The sequence below is a fragment of the Bubalus bubalis genome, chromosome 21 (assembly GCF_019923935.1).
Source record: "Bubalus bubalis isolate 160015118507 breed Murrah chromosome 21, NDDB_SH_1, whole genome shotgun sequence".
NCBI classification, from domain to species: domain Eukaryota; kingdom Metazoa; phylum Chordata; class Mammalia; order Artiodactyla; family Bovidae; genus Bubalus; species Bubalus bubalis.
In genome coordinates, this window is record NC_059177.1 from 43,565,514 (window position 1) to 43,586,679 (window position 21,166).

Below are 21,166 nucleotides of genomic sequence, written 5' to 3' on the forward strand. Positions count from 1 at the left end.
TGGTCTAAATAACTATAGTCATTTACAGTTGTGAGTTTCAATGATTTAGGAAAACCTCAGATCTCCTAGTTTTTCAAAGCCAGTGTGAGACACCCACAAGTGACTTTGAGCTGTTTTGCGCTGATTCAAAAATAACAGTGAATTTAAAATGCATAGCCTTTGTTAATAATTTTTAGGGTGCCTTTAATAACTGGAATTCAGTATAATATGCTTTCCATTAAGGCGTGGGAGGACCGTTTGATTCGAATACAAGAAACGATTGATGAATGGTTAAAGGTACAAGCTCACTGGCTATACTTGGAGCCCATTTTTTGCTCTGAGGATATCATGCAACAGATGCCAGAAGAAGGGCGTCAGTTTCAGACAGTAGACAGACACTGGAGGGATATCATGAAGTTTTGTGCGAAAGATCCAAAGGTGAAGCATTTGTTTTCTCTCTTTCAAATAAAGGGGAAACCTTTATTTCTGGCTATTACAAAAAGCATTTCACTTTTTTTCCAACTACAAAAATAAAAGCTACTCATTGTATACAAACTGGAAAGCTCAGGGAAATAAAAGGAAGCATAAATAATTTTACTTTTCAGTTCTTAAGATACACTATTCATAACCCTTTAATATGTATAGTGGAGCTGCTTCAAATATGCATTTAACTTACTTGGCTTCTAGAATGTATACTCCATTCTTCCTCTTGTAAAGTAAACAGTGAAGGGGACTTCCCTGGTGGTCCAGTGGCTAGGACTCCATACTTCCAATGCAGGGGGCCTGAGTTCGATCCCAGGTCAGGGAACTAGATCCCACACGCCACAACTAAGACCCAATACAGCCAAATAAAGAAATGAAAATAAATATTTAGAAAAAAAAAATAGTAAAATAAAATGAAGGAAGCCAGAGGGTGGGGGAGAGAGAGGGAAAGAGAGAGAGAGAATGAATATGAATGAATATGAGTCATGCAGGTGACTCACCTGACATTCTACTCGGTGACTCTGTATGCTTGGGGTGATGGGAAAAAGAGTCAGCAGTTCTCGAAGCTGGTCTCACTTGCTCTGTGTCTCTCCTAGTGAGTATAGCACCCTGTTGATTGTAATTTTAATGTTGAAAGGCAGGCCATGTATTTTTCATACACGTAGATATAGATGCACTTAAAAAAATCTGGTACTCAACTTAATAAATAACAATCTATTTCAGTGCTGGATGAAAAAGTAGCTGTGCTGGACTGTTGAGAATCAATAGTACTAAAATTTATGTTTGAAAGACTTCCCTTATGTGTTGATTTTAGAACCTTTTTAAGACAGTATTTCTTAGAGAACTGAAATCAGAAGTTTTTTTTTTTCTGCAAAAGGCTGCATGGTAAATACTTTAGGCTTTATGAGACCTACTGTGTTTTTTATAACTACTCAATTCTGCTATTGTAGCAAGAAAGTGGCCAAAGACAATATGTAACTGAATGGATGTGTCCATACAATAATGTAACTGTTTATGGACACTGACATTTTCATGTGCCATGAGATGGTTTTCTTCTTTTAATTTATTGAACCTTTTAAAAGTGTAAAAATAGACTGTTTATAGTTGACAGTTGTAAATATAAAAATTAAATCACAAACAAAACTAGCATATTCTTCCCCTATCATTCGAAAGAATACAGGAAAAATGAAAATATGTATGACAATAATAATTTCTCACAACTAACAACTTTGGGTAAGAATACTTATGATTTACTTAGTTTTACATTACGAAAAACCTCCTGACAATTTTCATAAGTCTTTTGACATCTTAACATTTTTGATGTATAAGTTAATGTTGAGATCTTATCATTATATCTGGTATTTAAGTTCTGACCTGAATGAATGGGTCTCTTTTAGGTTCTTGCTGCTACTTCTTTAACAGGTTTACTGGAAAAACTGCAGAACTGCAATGAACTTTTGGAGAAAATTATGAAAGGCCTTAATGCATATCTTGAAAAAAAACGACTTTTCTTCCCTCGGTATGATGAATAATCAATTGTGCTATCATTAAAGCATTTTCTGAGGTGCAAAGAATTATAACTAAAGCTTTTGTATTTGTATGGTTTTCCCTAGTTTTTTCTTCTTATCTAATGATGAAATGCTAGAGATTCTGTCAGAGACCAAAGATCCACTTAGAGTTCAGCCTCACTTGAAAAAATGCTTTGAAGGCATCGCCAAATTGGAGTTCCTTCCCAATTTGGATATTAAGGCCATGTATAGCTCTGAAGGTGAGCGAGTGGAGCTGATTGCACTAATTTCCACATCTGCAGCTCGAGGTGCCGTGGAAAAGTGGCTCATTCAAGTAGAAGATTTGATGCTTCGAAGTATTCATGATGTGATTGCGGCAGCCAGGCTGGTATGTTTCCTAGAATTTAATGTATATCCTATATTCTGTAAATGCCTTTTTTTTTAAGGAGATTTTTGAATGAGTACCAGTAAATTAACACTTAAGGGTCTTACTCTTTTAAGCCATTTATTATTTTTTTTACTCCATTCCTAACATTATTATTAAAGTAATAATGGTAGTAAGAATTTATAATAATGTGCGATTAGGTACTCCTAAAAAAAAAAAAACGGTGCTGTAAGAAAGAATAATAAGGTGTATCTAATTTGGAGTGAGGAAGGTAGGTTGCTAGAGATAGGCTCTTAGAGAAAGTAAAATTGAAACCAAGACCCAAAGGGTAAGTAGGAATTAACCAAATAGAGAGCAAATGGAAGACCATCTAGGGTATCCTGTATGAAGGCCATGGGGTCAGAAAGAATCTCAGACATGGGTGTTAAATGTGTGGTATGGTTTACTTATTGCTGTTTACACTCAAACAATTACTTAAAAACTCATAATGAGATAAACATTAAAGGAGGATCTATAATATTTGAGAGAAATATAACATGTAGGCACTACATGTATCTCACTTAGGCTAATTCAATAAACCTAATCTTGAATGATAATAAATTTCAGTATATTTCTTCCTCTAGGGCCACAAAGGAACAGTTGTATAGTAAAAATATCATTTTAAAAGGCATTGCAGTCTTCCCTTGTGGGTCAATGGCTAAGACTCTGAGCTCCTAGTGCAGGGGCCCTGGGTTTAATCCCTGGTCAGGGAACTAGATCCCACATGCAGTCTTACATGCTGCAACTTAAGTCCTGGCTCAGCCAAATAAATATATGTTTAAAAAAAAAAAGGCATTGCAGCCTTATATCCAGCAACTCACTTTGAGTAAGAATCCTTTTTCCTTTTTCCTTCACCAAGAGCCCTATGAGAATCATCTTGCAGTGTCTATTCTGTTCAGTTTCAAAGTTCCTGCAGATAAATCTTGACTTTTTCTCTCCATTTTCCATCTATGGTTCCAAAGCACAAAGGAAAGAATCAACATTATCCGTGAAAATATTTCCTTAATCCATATAGAAATTTACTTTCTGTGTACCTAGCAATGGCTCATCCATTCTTTGAAACTTAGCCTTCTTTGAAACCTAGGTTAGTTTGTTATTTGCATTTATTCATAAATATTTATAAATATTATAAATGTTTGATATTTTAAAAATGTCATGGACTGTCCTAGTGTGGCTCAGACAGTAAAGAATGACCTGGTTCAATCTCTGGGTTGGGAAGATTCCCTGAAGAAGGGCATGACTACCCACTCCAATATTCTTGGTTGGAGAATTCCATGGAGAGAGAAGCCTGGTGGGCTACAGTCCATGGTATCACAAAGAGTCAGACAAGACTGAGCTACTAACACTTTCACTTTTTCCATAAATATTACTAAAAATGAATTTTAATAATTAATATTTATATCCTTATGCTTCCTTTGTGGCTCAGCTGGTAAAGAATCTGCTGCAGTATGGGAGACCTGGGTTCAATCCCTTGGTTGGGAAGATCCCCTGGAAGAGGAAATGGCAACCCACTCCAGAATTCTGGCCTGGAGAATTCCATGGTCTGTGTAGTCCATGGGGTCACAAAGAATCGGACACAACTGAGCGACTTCACTTTCACTTTCATCCTTGTGCTTAATATTCTTGTATCCAAGATGGTGTCATTGTATTAAAAATATAGTTTCCAGGGAATTCCCTGGTGGTCCAGAGGTTAGGACTTGGTGCTTTCACTGCCATGCCCTGGGTTCAATCCTTAGTCAAGGAACTAAGATCCCACAAGCTATGCAACACAGCCAATAAATAGATAAATATGTGTATACCTATAGATATAAATTCCATTAGTATCAACTTTATACTTTGCTCTGCATTTGTTTTTTTTTTCAGCTTTTAATTTAGGTCTATTATCATTTACTTTAGCAACAAGTTATTTTAAAATTTTTATTTATTTTTATTTTTTAATTGGTGAAAAATTGCCTTAAAATGTGTTGGTTTGTGCTGTACGACAACATGAGTCAGTCATAATTATATTTATATCTCCTTCCTCTTGAGCCTCTCTCCACTCCTCCCATCCCACTGCTCTAGGTCATCACAGAGCACCAGGTGGCAACAAGTTATTTTTAAAAAGGCTACCTCTTCAATAAATCCATTTAAATGCATTTTGAACATAAAAAATGTTAGAAGAAATGAAAGTATACTTTGAACTCATAGCATAGATTGCTCAATTGTGTATAACTGGACAAATATATAATTGTTCAAATTATATACACTGGTCATACAAGTTTTTAGAAATAATACAAGGGTTCTAGCTACTAAGTCAGTCTAGCTACAAGATGGTGTAGTCTTCTTTTCAGTTAAATCTTGGCATCAATATATGTAAATTGCTAGACTGATTTATTTTTTAACTTTAATAAACCCTCATATCTCATTATAATAGAAGTAATGTGTATATTATGCAGAAAATTGACAACTCCCCACAGCAAAGAAACATAAAAATCCTATGGAAAATAGCTTTCCAAAGAATCAACAATCATATTCTTCCAGAGATAACTGATTATTGAAATATGGGTGCTCATCTTTCTATTCTTTTATCAATAAACAAATATTTTAAAAATATAGCTTGTAAAAAAATTTCAGATCTTTTAAATAGTCATCTAAAATTTTTCATGAATATATTCTAGCCTACAAATGTAACCAATATTGTACTTACTTATTGTTAATCATTAAGCTTTTTTCCTCTTGTCACCTTTTAAACTTAGAAATACACTTTAATTATTCAGGCTTATCCAGAATCTGCAAGAAGAGACTGGGTTCGAGAGTGGCCTGGCCAGGTGGTACTTTGCGTTTCTCAAATGTTCTGGACCTCTGAGACACAGGAAGTTATAAGTGGTGGAACAGAGGTAAAGCATATTTTAAGTAACATTCTTTTCTGCATGCTATATATATATATATATATATATTTTTTTTTTTTTTTTTTTAGTTAGCTTATTTATCATTTTCAAGGGCAATCTTCCCCCACTTTCTACACATAGCATGAAAATCGCACAATTATTTAAAAATTTGTTCTTAATTTTTATTATACATAGACAAAAGTTATTCTGTTCTATAATTCATTTTTATACTGAACTACATTGTGAAGTTCAGAATCATTTTGTTAAAGAGTGAATGTATAAAATGCACAATTTGGCTAATGTTAATTTAATTACTTTTTTATTTTGTAGGGATTAAAGAAGTACTATAAGGAACTTCAGAATCAACTAAATGATATTGTGGAGCTGGTAAGAGGAAAACTATCAAAGCAGACCAGGATTACTCTGGGGGCTTTGGTTACTATCGATGTCCATGCTAGAGATGTGGTCATGGACATGATTGATATGGGTATGTGACTTCTTTTTAATATTGAAGATAAAATATTGATAGTTTCTAGAAACAAGAACTTGTACTATATGTCTTTTTCTGTCTCAGCAGAATTTATTTTATATGATCTTTTCTATAAATTAGAAAATGTGAATTATTTTAATGTTAATACTTTTGTAAACAATGATAAAATATCTAGTTTTCAAATTATTTCCATTTCAGGATTATGTGTCTTGTTTTACTTTATTCCTTCCAGGCGTCTCACATGATACAGATTTCCAGTGGCTTGCTCAGCTTCGTTATTATTGGGAATATGACAACGCTCGAGTTCGTATCATTAATTGCAATGTAAAATATGCTTATGAATATCTTGGCAACTCACCTCGACTTGTCATTACTCCTCTAACTGACAGATGTTACAGAACATTGGTATGTGTTTAAATTATTTTAATTTACACATTAAAGATTACTATTTGATTTGGTGTCATGTTTTCTTGTCCAAATTTAACATGGCTATCCTCATTTCATTCTCTTATCTGTATAGTTGACTATAGCTATAGTCAAACGAAGGATAGCTTCCTTTTCTAATCCCAAATTCCCTTTATGTGAAGTTATAATAATGAATATTTACTTCTGAGTGCTTTAGTAGAATATGAGTGTGTTTGAATTCTAATGTTTGAAAATCACGAGCCACTCCCTTTGGGGATAATTAGAAAAAGTAAGGTACTGGAGATTTAAAGAAAACGCCAGAGCTTCAGAAAATGACATCAGTTTTTTCAGTGGAGTTCTGGGAGAGATGACAAGATGAAGGAAGTACATTTGAGCCTTAGAACTCCAAGTTAGTGTTGAATGGGAGAGGGAGAGCTGAAGGGTAAGCAGGTGATGCTGAGGGCTGCCCTTGTTGGGAAGCTATGGAAGATAAAGCCATGACTACAAAACAAACAAACAAAACACGTCTGGGAATAGTGTTGTCAGATAAAATACAAGACTTTCAGGTTAATTTGAATTTCAAATCAACAGTGAAAAATTTGTTAGTAGAAGTATGTCCTAATTATTACATGGACATACTTATACTAACAATTATCCATTGTTTATCTGATTTTCAAATGTAACTGGGCATCCTGTATTTTTATTTGCTAAATCTGGCAAGAAACAACCTAGAGGGGCAGGATGGGGTGAGAGGTGGGAGGGAGGTTCAGGAGGGAAGGGATATATGTAAACCTATGGCTGATTCATGTTGGTGTATGGCAGAAACCAACAAAATATTATAAAGCAATTATCCTTCCATTAAAAAAAACACATCAATCCACTTGTACTAAGTAAGTTAAAGTATCTTTGAGTTGTCTGTAAGCAGAGATAAAACAGGGATTATTGGGCAACTGATTGTCTGGGGAATGTTCTCAGTAAAAGCCTGTAAGAAAATGGAGAAAGCAGAGGGGGAAGCTAAGCAAGGATGTGGTTTCTGTGGATGTACGGCCTAACCTGATCTCACGGGGAGCTTTGGAGCATGAATGGCATCACAGACATACTTCACTTTAAGGCAAAGAGGTCTAACTTTTCTATCCCTTCATTGTGACTGGCTATGGGTCCCTCCTGAGGCTAGGGGTGTGAATAAGCATTCAGATGTTTGTGAATGAGGGAGCTCCTGACTGAGGGCAAATCTCAGGAGACAGGACAGTTGTGAGCTATTTGTAGATGACACCCACAGCAATCGGAAGGAGGGAAGCAATGACCAGTAAGAGAATCTGAGTAAAATTGTAGTGCATCTATGATAAAATATTTCATCAAATCCTCTTTCTCAAGAAGCTGCCTGAAGGCCAGACCGTGTCTGTCTTGTCCTCTACTCTAGTGATAGACAAATACGTAAGTTACTCCCTAGGATTTGTTGAGTAAATGAATCTCAAGCTGCTGTGTGCTATCTCAGAGCTCACTGAAGTGAGCTGTGAATATTTGTAAGGTGGACCCTAGCAACTTTGAGGTATAAAGTCAAAATCACATTAAATACTTGTATAAAACACTAAACACTGGAAAAATCTCCTACTGTAGTTAATATCCATAATAAAGAGAACACATTTATAAGCATTTTTTGGAAATTTTTATAAAGAAAGGAGAGACTGAGGTTTCTAGTAGTCACATTAATGGACATTAACAATATAGCATTTACTACAAATTTATGATGGGTAAAGTATCATCGATATTGCATGTATTTAATAAGCTATCTCTGTTATTTGATTTTATTAAAGGTGAAAATATTTAAGGTTTTCATAGGTTTATTCATTATTTTTAAAAATGTTTTAAAAATTTTTAGTTTCTTAGAGTAGTTTTAGGTTCACAGAAAAATTAAGTAGAAGGTCTATTCCTTCTATCGAGAACTCTCTATTGAGTTCCTGTATACTCCCTGGCCTGCCATATGTACAGTCTTGGCCCTTTAACCCTATTTCATCTAAAAGCAGTTAAGTTTCACAAACTCTCATAGAGTTTTTCATGAAACAAACTTCATAGTTAGAGTTGACTGTAACTTGTATGCTTCTAAAAATTTCCAGCCGTTGTTATAGTCTCTGTGCAGACTCAGAAAGAATTCAGATACTGCTGATGTTACTCTTAAGGAACTTAAAAACTAATTGAGAGGGGGAAAAATGTACTTAGTTAACTGTAATGTAAGTGTTATTGAACTACGTTCATTTGCCTAACTCATCACAGCAAGCCAAACGCTGAAATGCTGAGGTTTGCAGCAGAGAAAGTATTTATTCAACAGAGCAGCCAAGCAAGGAGACAGGAAAACAAGTTAGAGCTCCCTCCTTGAAGGCGAAGGGCTCAGGGTATTCATGGGATAAAGCTGAAGTATGGGAAGCATGGGGAGGCTGTTGTCACTCTGCTCTCATGCAGCCAGGCCACAGGCTTTTTTTACATTTGCTTCTTCTCAGAAGGCAATGGCACCCCACTCCAGTACTCTTGCCTGGAAAATCCCATGGATGGAGGAGCCTGGTAGGCTGCCGTCTATGGGGTCGCACAGAGTTGGACACGACTGAGCGACTTCACTTTCACTTTTCACTTTCATGCATTGGAGAAGGAAATGGCAACCCACTCCAGTGTTCTTGCCTGGAGAATCCCAGGGACGGGGGAGCCTGGTGGGCTGCCATCTATGGGGTCGCACAGAGTCGGACACGACTGAAGTGACTTAGCAGCAGCTTCTCAGCAAAGCTCAGAAAGGAGTGGAGTTAGCTTGCTTTGAGGGTGGAGTTTTTGGCCTCTGACATCAAAAGGTCACTGAGCTGACACTTGCCCCTGTGCAGATGGAGGATCGGTGGTCTTAACCCTCTTAATCAGCTCAAGCTTGATTTGACACAGAAGACTCCAAATCTGTAAAAGACAACTTGGGCAACCACCCCAGTGCCCAGGCTACACTTGGAGGATACGCCAGCTTATATAAAAACAATAAAAGTGGAGTCCAGTAGGCAAACACAGGTCACAGTTTGCCATGCATCAGTGAATAACTGGTAACTGGTTTCACAATGAAGGTGATACTACTGGTAAGAGAATACAGAGCAGTGCTATGGGGATGGAGAAAATGAAGAACATACCAAGAGTGGAATGCGACAGCCAGGGTGAATCATAGACGAAAGTATATAGTAGGGCATCTCTTTATTTTCCCACTAACGGGCCTCCATGTATTACCCTCAGTTTTTGGTGTGTTCTCTCTTTGCAGCTAGCTATCAAGATTGTCATAACTGGTCTCTACAAACATTTCTGTAAGCACTTTTTTTTTTTAAGTGACATGTTATTTTTAATGTTTATTTCTTTATTTTTGGTGTGCTGCACAGGCTTTTTCTCTAGTTGTGGCAAGCGGGGGCTACTCTCTAGTTGCGGTGCACGAGCTTCCCACTGGCGCTGGCTTCTCTTGTTGCAGAGAAGAGGCTTGAGGGCACTCAGGCTTCAGAAGCTGAGGCTCCTGAGCTCTAGAACACAGGCTGTAGTTGTGGTGTGTGGGCTTACTTGCCTGAAACATGCGGACTTTTGCCAGATCAGGAATCAGCCCTGTGCCTCCTGCATTAGCAGGCAGATTCTTTACTGTTGAGCCACCAGGGAAGCCCTCCATAACCACTTTTAATTAAACATTTCTGGTCAAATGTTAACACTTCAAGGCTGGATTCTCTTTGTTTTTAAAAAGGCAAATGGAATACATATGAAGTATTAGACGATGAGATTTTCATACATTTTAACTTTTTTTAGATCCTTTAAACCACTTTTTCTTGTTGCAGCTACAGAAATGAGTTCTAAAAATCAATGATGTATGTAATTGCATTACTGTCTCTGAAGCTACAAATAAGACTGAGTCCATTTTATTAATATAAGCAATGGTCCTATTATAGAGTTTTTGTTTGTTTTCAGTTAAGCATGGATTTCTTTTCACATTTATTTTTCTTTTCAGATAGGTGCCTTCTATTTAAACCTTGGAGGTGCTCCAGAAGGGCCAGCAGGCACAGGAAAAACGGAAACCACCAAGGACTTGGCTAAAGCTCTTGCTGTACAGTGCGTGGTATTCAACTGTTCAGATGGGCTCGATTATCTAGCGATGGGAAAGGTAAAGTTACATATTAAATATTACAAGTAGTTTATAGTTAGGGCTAACTGGATAAGCTGAAGCAAATTCATATTTAAAACACTGATTGTGGTTTATGCATTATTTGAGCTCTTTTTTTTTAATGGGTAAAGCTGTTGTTTTTATCCCTTTGGGGTTTTTATTGAGCTTAGCTTACAATTTTGACTTAAAAGCTTTGCAGGTTTCTCACACGGTAAAGAATCTTCCTGAAATGTGGGAGACCGGAGTTCGATCCCTGGGTCGGGAAGATCCCCTGGGGATGGAAACGGCAATGCTCTCCTGTGTTCTTGCCTGGAGTACTCCATGGACAGTATAGTCGACTCGCAACGAGTCGGGCATAACTGAGCAACTAACACACACACTTCAATTTTGACTTGAAAGGTTAAATATTTGTTTTAACAAAAGATGCCCTTTCCTACGAAAATGATCGTTTTCCTTGTCCTTAGTTTTTTAAAGGATTGGCTTCTTCTGGTGCTTGGGCTTGCTTTGATGAATTTAATCGAATTGAGTTGGAAGTGCTGTCAGTGGTAGCTCAACAGATCCTTTGCATTCAGAGAGCCATTCAACAGAAGCTGCAAGTGTTTACTTTTGAAGGCACAGAACTTAAGCTCAACCCAAACTGTTTCGTGGCTATTACCATGAATCCTGGCTATGCAGGACGTTCTGAATTACCAGATAATCTTAAGGTAATATATATTTTTTGAAGAGTGTGAATTTGGTAATCAGCATAATCTACTCAAAATGGTACACTTTTCTCACATGTATTTGTAATCTCCCTTTTACCTTTTCCATTTGCTGTAAGGTAAACCTGTAAAGACTTTTTTTAATGTCTAAAAAAATATTAGAATATGAGAGTACCTAAAACTGCTAAAATGCTGCTGAACAAATTAAAGAGTTAGTGAAAAGGTGCTGCGCTGGGGAGTAAACTTGAATATCAGCCCATTGTCTTTGGGTGCTTATGCTCAGCTTTAAAACCTGTTTCCTTTATGTAAATAAAATATTTCACTTGTTTTATGCTTCAGGTGCTTTTCAGAACAGTGGCTATGATGGTTCCAAACTATGCCCTCATAGCAGAAATCTCCCTCTACTCCTACGGATTTCTGAATGCAAAACCTCTGTCTGTGAAGATAGTAATGACCTATAGGCTCTGCTCGGAGCAGCTCTCATCACAGTTTCATTATGACTATGGAATGCGAGCAGTAAAAGCAGTTTTAATAGCTGCTGGAAACCTAAAACTAAAATTTCCAAATGAAAATGAAGATATCCTTGTAAGTATTAAATATATATGTTGTGAAAGTTTCCATTAAAAGATAATTTTTTTTTTAGCAAGGTTGATTGTGAACTATAGATAGGCAGATAAGAGTTATAGCTTTGAGCCTTTTTATGTGGGGTTGAAATGACAGTTTTGAGGTTCTGGTTTTCATTATAATTTATAGGAATCCAAGGATCTTTCTGTTTGATAAGTGTAGTATTGGCTTTTTAGTATAGGGATTCCATGAAATAATATAAAACAAACTTTGACTTTGTTTTGTGAGGTGGGGGCAAGAGGAGGGCCAATACTGGCAATTAATCTGTATTGCACTTTTTGATTGATTTTTAGCTTCTTCGATCAATTAAAGATGTAAATGAACCAAAGTTTTTATCACATGATATACCCTTATTTAATGGAATAACTAGTGACTTATTTCCTGGTGTTAAACTTCCTGAAGCTGACTATCATGTAAGTAAACCTCTGAGAGTGACTTGTTCTTCAAATAAATTCATCTGGTGACTCAGTAGTTTTTCGAGTTTTATTAAATGAGTGAATTATTCTATTAGGAATATAAACCTCTATTTTGGCTGCTCTGAGTAATAAGGAAGAGTAAATTTTAGTGTGTGTGCTAAGTTGTTCGGTCATGTCTGACTCTTTGCAACCCCATGGGCTATAGCCTGCCATGCTCCTCTGTCCATGGGATTTCCCAGGCAACAGTACTAGAGTAGGATGCCATGCCCTTCTCCAGGGAAATTTTAGTACTTTATTATGATACCAGGATTAACAAGTTTCGGGAAAGATAATGTTACTATAAAAGAAACACATTTTATTTCCTGTATTCTTATCTTGTGATTTATGATATTTACTACTAAATATACTTCCCTGGTGGCTCAGATTGTAAAGAATCTGCCTGCAATGCAGGAGACCCGGGTTCGATCTCTGGGTCAGGAAGATTCCCTGGAGAAGGGAATGGCTCCCCACTCCAGTATTCTTGCCTGGAGAATTCTATGGACAGAGGAACCTATAGGGTTACAGTCCATGGGTTTGTGAAGAATTGGACATGACTGAGTGATTAACAGAATGTCAGTCTCAACCTGATAAATGTGTCTCTTTGTTTTTCAGGGTTCTCTGAGAAACTGCCAGATTTCTCCTTGTAGGTTTCTAGGTCCCCCAGTGAGAAGGGGGCATGTACTCCAGTGTTCCCTCTGTTCCCATCAGTTACCTCCCGGAGAGGATAAAAGCCTGGTTGGGCAAAAGTGGGGGCTAACTTTGCACCTTATTGGAGCACCACTGGGGAAAGCAATGGTGCTTGTTAACCCTGGTATCATATAACATAAAGTACTAAAATTTCCCTGGAGAAGGGCATGGCATCCTACTGGGGTAACTGATTTGGGGGTTTCTATTTTGACAGGGTAAGGTGGGGGGACAAAAGCTGAAGAAGATGGTGAGACGAAGAAACGGAGTTTGAAAGAGGGAGTCCATGAGAAGATGTAGCTCCAAATCTTTTGGGGGCAACACAGAAATAGAGGCTTAACACAAACAAGACTGACTCAGACTTTTTTCTTCCGTAATTTAATTTTATACTGGAGTATAGTTGATTTACACTGTTGTGTTAGGTTCAGGTCTACAGCTAGGGCTTTCTACGTGCTGCTAGCGGCAAAGAACCCCCCTGCCAATGCAGGAGACACAGGAGATGCAGGTTCGATTCCTGGGTCTGGAAGGTCCCCTGGAGAAGGAAATGGCAACCCACTCCAGTATTCTTGCCTGGAGAATCCCATGGATAGAGGAGCCTGGCAGACTACAGTCCATAGGGTCGCAAGGAGTCTGATGCAACTGAAGCAACTTAGCATGCATATGTACAGCTAAGTGATTCAGTTATATATGGATATGTATATCCATTCTTTTTCAGAGTCATTTCCCATATACTTTATTACAGAATATTGAGGAGAGATCCCTGTCTACATATTAGTTGGTCCCTCTTGCTCATCTATTTTATGTAAAGTAGTGTCTAAAGTTAATCACAAATCCTAAATGATCCTTCACCTCCACATGTCTCTCTCACTTGCCCCTTGAAACCACAAGTCTACTTTCCAAGTCTGTGACTCTGTTGTTATTTTGCAAAGAAGTTCATTTCTATCATGCATTTTTTTTGAAGGATCCACATAAAAGAGCTATCACATGATATTTGCCATTCTCTGTCTGATATTTGCCATTCTCCTTCACCTAGTGTGACCATCTCTATATCCTTCCATCTTGGGGCAATGACATGATTTCATTCTTTTTTAAGGCCAAATAATATTCCATTAAATATATGGACCACATCTTTATCCATTTAGAGTTTGGTAGACATTTAAGATGCTTTGGTGTCTTGGTTATTCTACATAATGCTGCAGTGAGTTTTGGGGTGTGTGTACCTTTTTGAACTATGGTTTTCTCAGGGTATTCTCCCAGAAGTGGGATTGCCAGATCAAATGATACCTTTGTTTTTCCTTCTTGAAGGAACCAAAATACTGTACTTCACAGCACTACCAATTTGCATTCCTTCCAGCAGTGTACAAAGGTTGCATATTCTCCGTGCCCTCTTCAGCATTTGCTGTTTGGAAACTTTCTGATGGCCGTTCTAAATGGAGTCAGTTGATAACTCGTTGCAGATTTTAATTTGCAATTGTCTAATAATTGGTTTTTCATTGGCTTTTTTCATAACAACAGTATAAATAAAATATACCTCTTGAATTTTCTTCTTGAAAGCCAGACCATTCAAAAATTCTTTATCCATGAACTTCATGAGGACATTTCTTCAGGGGCAGGTATTATTTCTTTGCAGCAATGCAAATCTTGTGGATGTTAACTATGATAGCAACAGGGAATCAAGTTGCTGTTATGAGAAACGGCCACAAGATGGGAGTACTTCCCCATTCCCAATCTGGAAAATAGGCTGAGCCTTTTAGACAAAGTCATGTTCCTGATGGTAAATGAGAACGGAGCGGGGGTGGGGTGGAGAACAAAGACTCAAGGGCTTGTGTCTCTTTACCTCTGCCCCTCTTCCTTACCTATTCGCCTCCTCCCACCCCCTCAGCCAAAGCCCAAGCCCTGAAAAAGCATTTTGCCAAGAGTACTAGGGTCAGTAGGTAGGGTGACTCTAAACAAACCGGCTTTACCTGGGACCACACCACGAGGAGCTCTGGAGGTCGAAGGTTCTGAGAGATCTTCCTGGCATGCTGCTCCACTGTCCTTTGGAGGCCTGAGTCTTGGCTTACCTGAAAAGGGCCCACCTGCATGCCGAAGCAGTGGTTTTATTCAGAGGGGACCCGGCACTTTTGGTAGAAGTGGGGATCATTTGCTGGCACGACCTCCTGAGCAGCCTCAAACTCACACCACTCCTGCTTTGGGAGCCGAGTCTACTCAGGTCTAAGAAACCAGCCTGGGTGACTCAGGTCCAGGAGAATAGAATCGACATTTTTTGCTCTTATGACTGTTTTGTTTGTTTGAATGGTCTGTTGCAGTGGAGTTGACATGCATCGTTCTCTTTGAGTCCTTCACCTCCTTGATTCACTTCTACATAGGCCTGTACCTATAATTTTCAGATTCTCATCCCATGATAGTATTGCAGAGTGTTGAGTCAAATTTCCTGGGCCCTTCTGTGGGTCTTTGGCTATGATATATTTTTATGTGCATTTCCAGTAGTTTGGGGCCTCCTCATTGATCCTGCTCCCTGCTTCCCCCTGCCAACCTCCCCATCTATGCCTTGGCAATGGTATGTTTCATGTGTAAGCCTGTGAGCCTGATTTTTGTGTGGGACACTAATGGGTTTCGATCATGTTTTAGATATCACCTGTAAGTGAAATCAGTCATACTTGTGTTCTGTCTGCCTCACCGGACTTGGTGTGAGCCTCTTCTGGTCCATTGAGTTGCTTAAAACAGCATGATTTTCATTGTGTTTCTGGGCTGAGTGACTGTCCACTGAGTATGGGTGGCATGCTTTCTTTCTCTGTTCATCTGTCCTCAGACACTTGGGTCGTTTCTCTGCCTTGGCTATTGTAAATAATGCAGACAACGACCATTACAGTGCCTGTGACTTTTGCAAGGATGTTTTTATCTGGGTATCCTTCCGGGAAGAGATACACGATCTTGTGGTAGCTCCGTTTTTCTTTTCTTAAATAAACATCCACACTTTTCTCCAGAGTGACTGTTGCCAGTTTACAGTCCCACCTCAGCATTGGAGAGTTCCCTATTCTTTCCCAACTCCACTCCCAAGACCCGGGGAGCCTTTTTCTAAGTGTTGATTTTGTAATGATTGCTGCCAGAGGATGCCTGGGTGTCTTTGTCTTGGGGTCTTTCTCCTCCTTAGAGATCCTGAGCATTTTCATTTCAGGTGATTTTTCTCTGTGACAAAGAGTGTGAATAAAATGTGGCTGTTGAAATATGCATGTGGAGGGTCAGCTCTGTTTTGAGTTAGGTTTTCATTAGGTGCCTCATTAGGACCTTTCTTGGTGGGGGAGGTCATCTGCATCCCCAATCCTGTGAACCTGAAGTACTCTGCAGCCATGTCTTCTCATTGCAGTTCCAGAAAATGTCCACAAGGCGGCAGCACTTCTTCATGCCCCACTTTGTTCACTGGGCCATCCTTCCTGGGTTGTCAAGGAGAGTGGAAGGTGCCCAAGGCCTTGTGTCTCTTTACCTCTGACCCTCTTCCTCTACCCCTTCGCCTCCTCCCGACCACCTCAGTCAAACCCCAAGCCCTGCAAAAGTGTTATGCCGAGGGTCCTGAGTGTCAGTTGGTGGGGCGACTGTAAGCAAGCTGGCTGTAATCAGGGACCAGAGCCCCCCGGGAGCCCTGGAGCCCTACGCCTCTCAGAGCTCTTCCAGGCATGCCTCGCCACGTCCTTTGGGGGCTTGAGGCTCGGCTTAGGTGAAAAGGCCCCACCTGCATCCTGCGGTGGTGGTTTCATTCAGAGGGCACCCCCCGCCAAGTTCTGATGGAAGCGGGGCTCATTTGCTGGCACGTCCTCCTGAGCAGCCTCAATCCCACTCCAGTCCTGCTTTGGGAGCGGACTCTGCTCAGGTCTAGGGTTGGTCCAGGTCCCAGGGGAATTGTTATGGTTAGACGTCCACTATTTTTTCTTATTTGTGTCTGCTGAATGTACTGTGTTCTTTCTCCTTTGGTTGTTTTAAATGTTTTCTCTGTTTCCATTCTTGACTCTGTGCCAAGTTTTGTTCATTTTGTACTTATCCTGCTTGGTATTTGCTGCACTTCTGCTATGTGTGTATTTCTTTCTCCAGAAAATTCTTATTGTCTTTTAAAGTATTTCTTCTACCCAATTTTCTCTCCCCTGGGGCTCTAGTTACATGAATTAATATTTTTGACTATTTTATATTGTCTCACATGTCTCTTATGATCTATTTCTGTTTTTTCATTGCTTTTATTATCTGTGCTTTAGTTTGTATACTTTTATTGACTTGTCTTTAAGATTCATGATCCTTTCTTTGCCTTTGTTCAGTCTACCAATAAGCCTCTCCAATGGACCATTAATTTTATCAATTTTATTTTTTCAGCTTTATTTTATCCAGTTTGACTTTATTAAAAGGTCTCATTTCTTTGCTTAAATTCTTCATCTTTTCATTTATTTTTGTAATATTGTCTATGTTCTTTTATACATTTATAAAAGTCATTTTATTTTTTTGTCAGCTAATTACGACACCTGAGTCATCTCTGAGTTATTTTATTTACTATGTTTTTTTCCCCCTACTGATCAACAGCTATTTTTTCTTATGACTGTTGAAAATTGAGTAGAAAGTAAGAGGGTGAACTGGTAGTATTTTCCTGTAGGAAAACCATGTTTTTTTCCTTTGTAAGATAGCTAGGTTGAGCTGCTGATCTTTTCAACCAAGAGTTGACCTGAGCCAGAGTCTTGTTGCACAAGTATTGATCATTAGTCTATCTCTGATTTCAAATGTCTTTAGAGTGAGAATTGTCCTAGTCTATGATAGGATCCTTCCTCTAGCAGCATTTTGGGATAAAAACATCCGAAGACTAAGAAAATCTCTTTCTGTGGGGGGTTTGTAGCTAAGTCCTTGATTTCTTGTGTCAGTTCACACTCAGCAAAAGCATAGGCAGTGGAAAAACCAGCTTTATATTTGAAGCTCCTCCAGATTTATACGTCGCAGGAGCCTACATGATCATTAAAATATCTGTCAATTTCTCCTTACTTCAGCAAACTCCCTCTGCAGTATAGCAGGTCAGTCCAATGCCTACCTGTCTGTACTTGCTTCTAGAAGTAAAACTAGCAGCTGGTCTGTGTGAAAGGCTCATCCCTTTCTGAAATTTAGTTCCTTTAGACTTGTGCTCAGTGCTCAGCTGCTCAGTCGTGGCCAACTCTTTGCAACCCCTTGGACTGTAGCCCACCAGGCTTCTCTGTCAGTGGAATTTTCTAGGCAGGAATATTGGAATGGTTTGCCATTTCTGAAATTTAGTTCCTTTAGACTTAATGTGTATCTAAAATGCTCCTGTGTGTTTACAAGTTTTATAATTTTTGTAACCTCTGTGTGTTTCTGTTTACCATAGTGTGAAGGATTGTTTGGCATGTCCTTCTATATCCTAATCAAAAGTGAAATTCTGGAAAAACTATTAAGACAAGTTGTTTTCATGAAGCATACACCCAATGCTATGATGCCATGATCATTGATAACTTATAATGGGGAACACTAATTTTTTAAAGTATTTTAATTCTACTTTTTCCTTTCTTAAGTAAAAAAAAAAAAGGTTTAAGAAATAGTTTACAAATATAAGAAGATACAATTTTATTATTTCTAAATGAAAAATCTATATTTATAAGACATGAATGATATGACTTATAATAGCATTTTGTAGAAATGCATTCCATTTTTCTTTTCTTTTAGGAATTTTTGGAATGTGCTCATGAAGCCTGCAAAGTACATAATCTTCAGCCTGTTAAATTTTTTCTTGAAAAAATGATTCAGACATATGAGATGATGATCGTTAGACACGGGTAAGATTATAGATAGTTAGATGCCATAGTTAGCTGTTATTTTTTAAGTTAAACTATTAAAACAACTAAAATTTGTAAACCAAAAGAGTCAGCAAATTTTGCTAGGTGCAGTAGGGAGCAACCCTCTACCCCCACTCTACCCCAGCCAATCTCCATTCCAGTAACTTAAAAACAACGCTGTATTTCTCTCTCATGCCACATGTCTTAAAAAGATTGGAAAGGAGTGCTCATTCAGTCAGTGATGTAGCACTAATGACCCTCCACAATTTCCCCCTTTGATCATCAAATATGTTATTTGTTCTACTTCATGAATATTAAATACACTTTTACTTTCCCAGGGAGGCAACCTGAAAGTTCCAATCAGTGAACCAGACTCAAAGTCTAGAATCTCTAGATGATGTGTGATAGTCTCTATATCAGATTTGGAAGCTGTTCCTCTTGCTCCAGAGATCTAAAAATAGAAAAACAAGTTATCTGCCCTGCACACATCCAGTATTATAATAGTGGGTTTACCAGAACATGATTACCACAGCAAATACTCACACTCAGAAACTGAACAGACAAAGCCAATACTTGGCAGTAGCAGTTCTGAAATTCAGCAAGGCATGTTGGACCCTAATTCCAGAGATAGACTGACTGTGAAAGTACTTCAGTAGTTTGTACTGAAGGCCCTTCCAGGGAATCAGAATCATTTTATACATAATTTATTGTAAAGAGTATCACTAAGTGGCTCTGGCCATTTTGTATCCATAATTACATATATATATATATATATATATTTTTTTTTTTTTTTTTCCTCCTGAGACAGCCTCCCCTACCAATTGTATAAACTGAGATCCCCATAAAACCTGGGTATACTTCTGTTTGGCTTTGCTCCCCAAGAGGGGTTTTCTGGGAACCTGTCCTCTGTGGACTTTGGTTCAACCTTGTGAGGGGTCTCCCATCTCCATTTTCTTCCCTGGTCACATGCGAAGTGGATAATAGAGAAAATTTCCTTGAGAGCTGAAAAATGTTTTCAGCCGGCTCTCTACCTATAGAAAGGTCAAAGATCAAAGGTCTCAAAGGTCATGATTTTTTAAAGGCAGATTTTTTTAAAAAGCTCTTTGTATTATATAAATTTTCACATATGTAAAAATAGAGGGAATTAGTACAGTCAACCCTCATGCATTCAGTAACTAAGAGTCTTTTTTACATCTTAAACATTCAAATTGTGTTTTAGCCTAGACTCATGGTTTCTTTGTCAGTCAACTCTCTCAGAAACTTAATAAGCTTTTTTTTCCATTTGATTCCAGGTGTGCCAGGAGCCACCAGAGTGGTCCTTATTAAGTCATACCTTTCTAAACATCCTTGTAGTATCCTCGAACCTATCTGACTTAGTTGGTGGGCCCACATCCTTAATCTGTTTTCCCTAAATTATTTCACCATCTGGAAATGATTGCTGGGAACCATATTAACCTTTCATATCTTATAATGAAGTGATACAATGGTCCTGCTCTTGATTTGGTCTTTGATACTAGGCTAAGTTGATCTTTGTTGTTCAAAGATTTTCTCAACTTATCTTTTACTAGTTGCAGATGAGAATAAATCACCTCATTCAGTCTCTCAAGTCTCTCTTTCTCAGCTTTTCTCTACTTTCATACCAGCTTGCAAACTGGCCATATTTTCCTGAGCTCATTTCCTTTTGTAGTTCCTTGTTAAATGCATCCCTCAGCTGCCAATATATACTAATAATTTTCTGTTTACTATCTTTTCCCCCTAAAACCACAATTTCAACAGATTTATTTATCTATCTCCCAGATTATCTCAGGGGATAAATTTACCAAATGTTTGATCGTTCAGTTCAGTTCAGTTGCTCAGTCGTGTCCGACTCTTTGCGACCCCATGAACTGCAGCACGCCAGGCCTCCCTGTCCATCACCAACTCCCGGAGTTTACGCAACTTCATGTCCATTGAGTCGGTGATGCCATCCAACCATCTCATCCTCTGTCGTCCCCTTCTCCTCCTGCCCTCAATCTTTCCCAGCATCAGGGTCTTTTCAAATGAGTCAGCTCTTTGCATAAGGTGGCCAAAGTATTGGAGTTTCAGCTTCAACATCAGTCCTTCCAATGAACACCCAGGACTGATCTCTTTTAGGATGGACTGGTTGGATCTCCCTGAAGTCCAAGGGACTCTCAAGAGTCGTCTCCAACACCACAGTTCAAAAGCATCAATTCTTCGGTGCTCAGCATTCTTTATAGTCCAACTCTCACATCCATACATGACTACTGGAAAAACTATAGCCTTGACTAGACGGACCTTTGTTGACAAAGTAATGTCTCTGCTTTTGAATATGCTGTCTAGGTTGGTCATAACTTTCCTTCCAAGGAGTAAGCGTCTTTTAATTTCATGGCTGTAGTCACCATCTGCGGTGATTCTGGAGCCCAAAAAATAAAGTCAACCACTGTTTCCACTGTTTCCCCATCTATTTGCCATGAAGTGATGGGACTGGATGCCATGATCTTAGTTTTTTGAATGTTGAGCTTTAAGCCAACTTTTTCACTCTCCTCTTTTACTTTCATCAAGAAGCTCTTTAGTTCTTCT

At 38.5% G+C, this 21,166-nt stretch overlaps 1 protein-coding gene across 26 annotated transcripts in view; it reads left to right on the forward strand.

Annotated features, from left to right (window-relative positions):
* The window catches only part of DNAH12 (dynein axonemal heavy chain 12), a 190,347-nt gene that overhangs the window by 63,604 nt on the left and 105,577 nt on the right, over nucleotides 1-21,166 (forward strand). For 21 of the 26 annotated variants that reach the window (XM_025272195.3, XM_044934354.2, XM_044934365.2 and 18 more), the window contains 11 exons: nucleotides 223-417; nucleotides 1,860-1,981; nucleotides 2,076-2,358; nucleotides 5,151-5,270; nucleotides 5,592-5,748; nucleotides 5,984-6,156; nucleotides 10,157-10,309; nucleotides 10,774-11,013; nucleotides 11,350-11,595; nucleotides 11,928-12,047; nucleotides 18,477-18,586. In XM_025272195.3, coding sequence (XP_025127980.3) covers nucleotides 223-417; nucleotides 1,860-1,981; nucleotides 2,076-2,358; nucleotides 5,151-5,270; nucleotides 5,592-5,748; nucleotides 5,984-6,156; nucleotides 10,157-10,309; nucleotides 10,774-11,013; nucleotides 11,350-11,595; nucleotides 11,928-12,047; nucleotides 18,477-18,586 — 1,919 coding nt within the window. Of the gene's footprint in view, nucleotides 1-222; nucleotides 418-1,859; nucleotides 1,982-2,075; nucleotides 2,359-5,150; nucleotides 5,271-5,591; nucleotides 5,749-5,983; nucleotides 6,157-10,156; nucleotides 10,310-10,773; nucleotides 11,014-11,349; nucleotides 11,596-11,927; nucleotides 12,048-18,476; nucleotides 18,587-21,166 lie in introns of those variants that run through there. The other 5 variants (XM_044934355.2, XM_044934366.2, XR_003105577.2 and 2 more) reach the window with 5 other exon arrangements.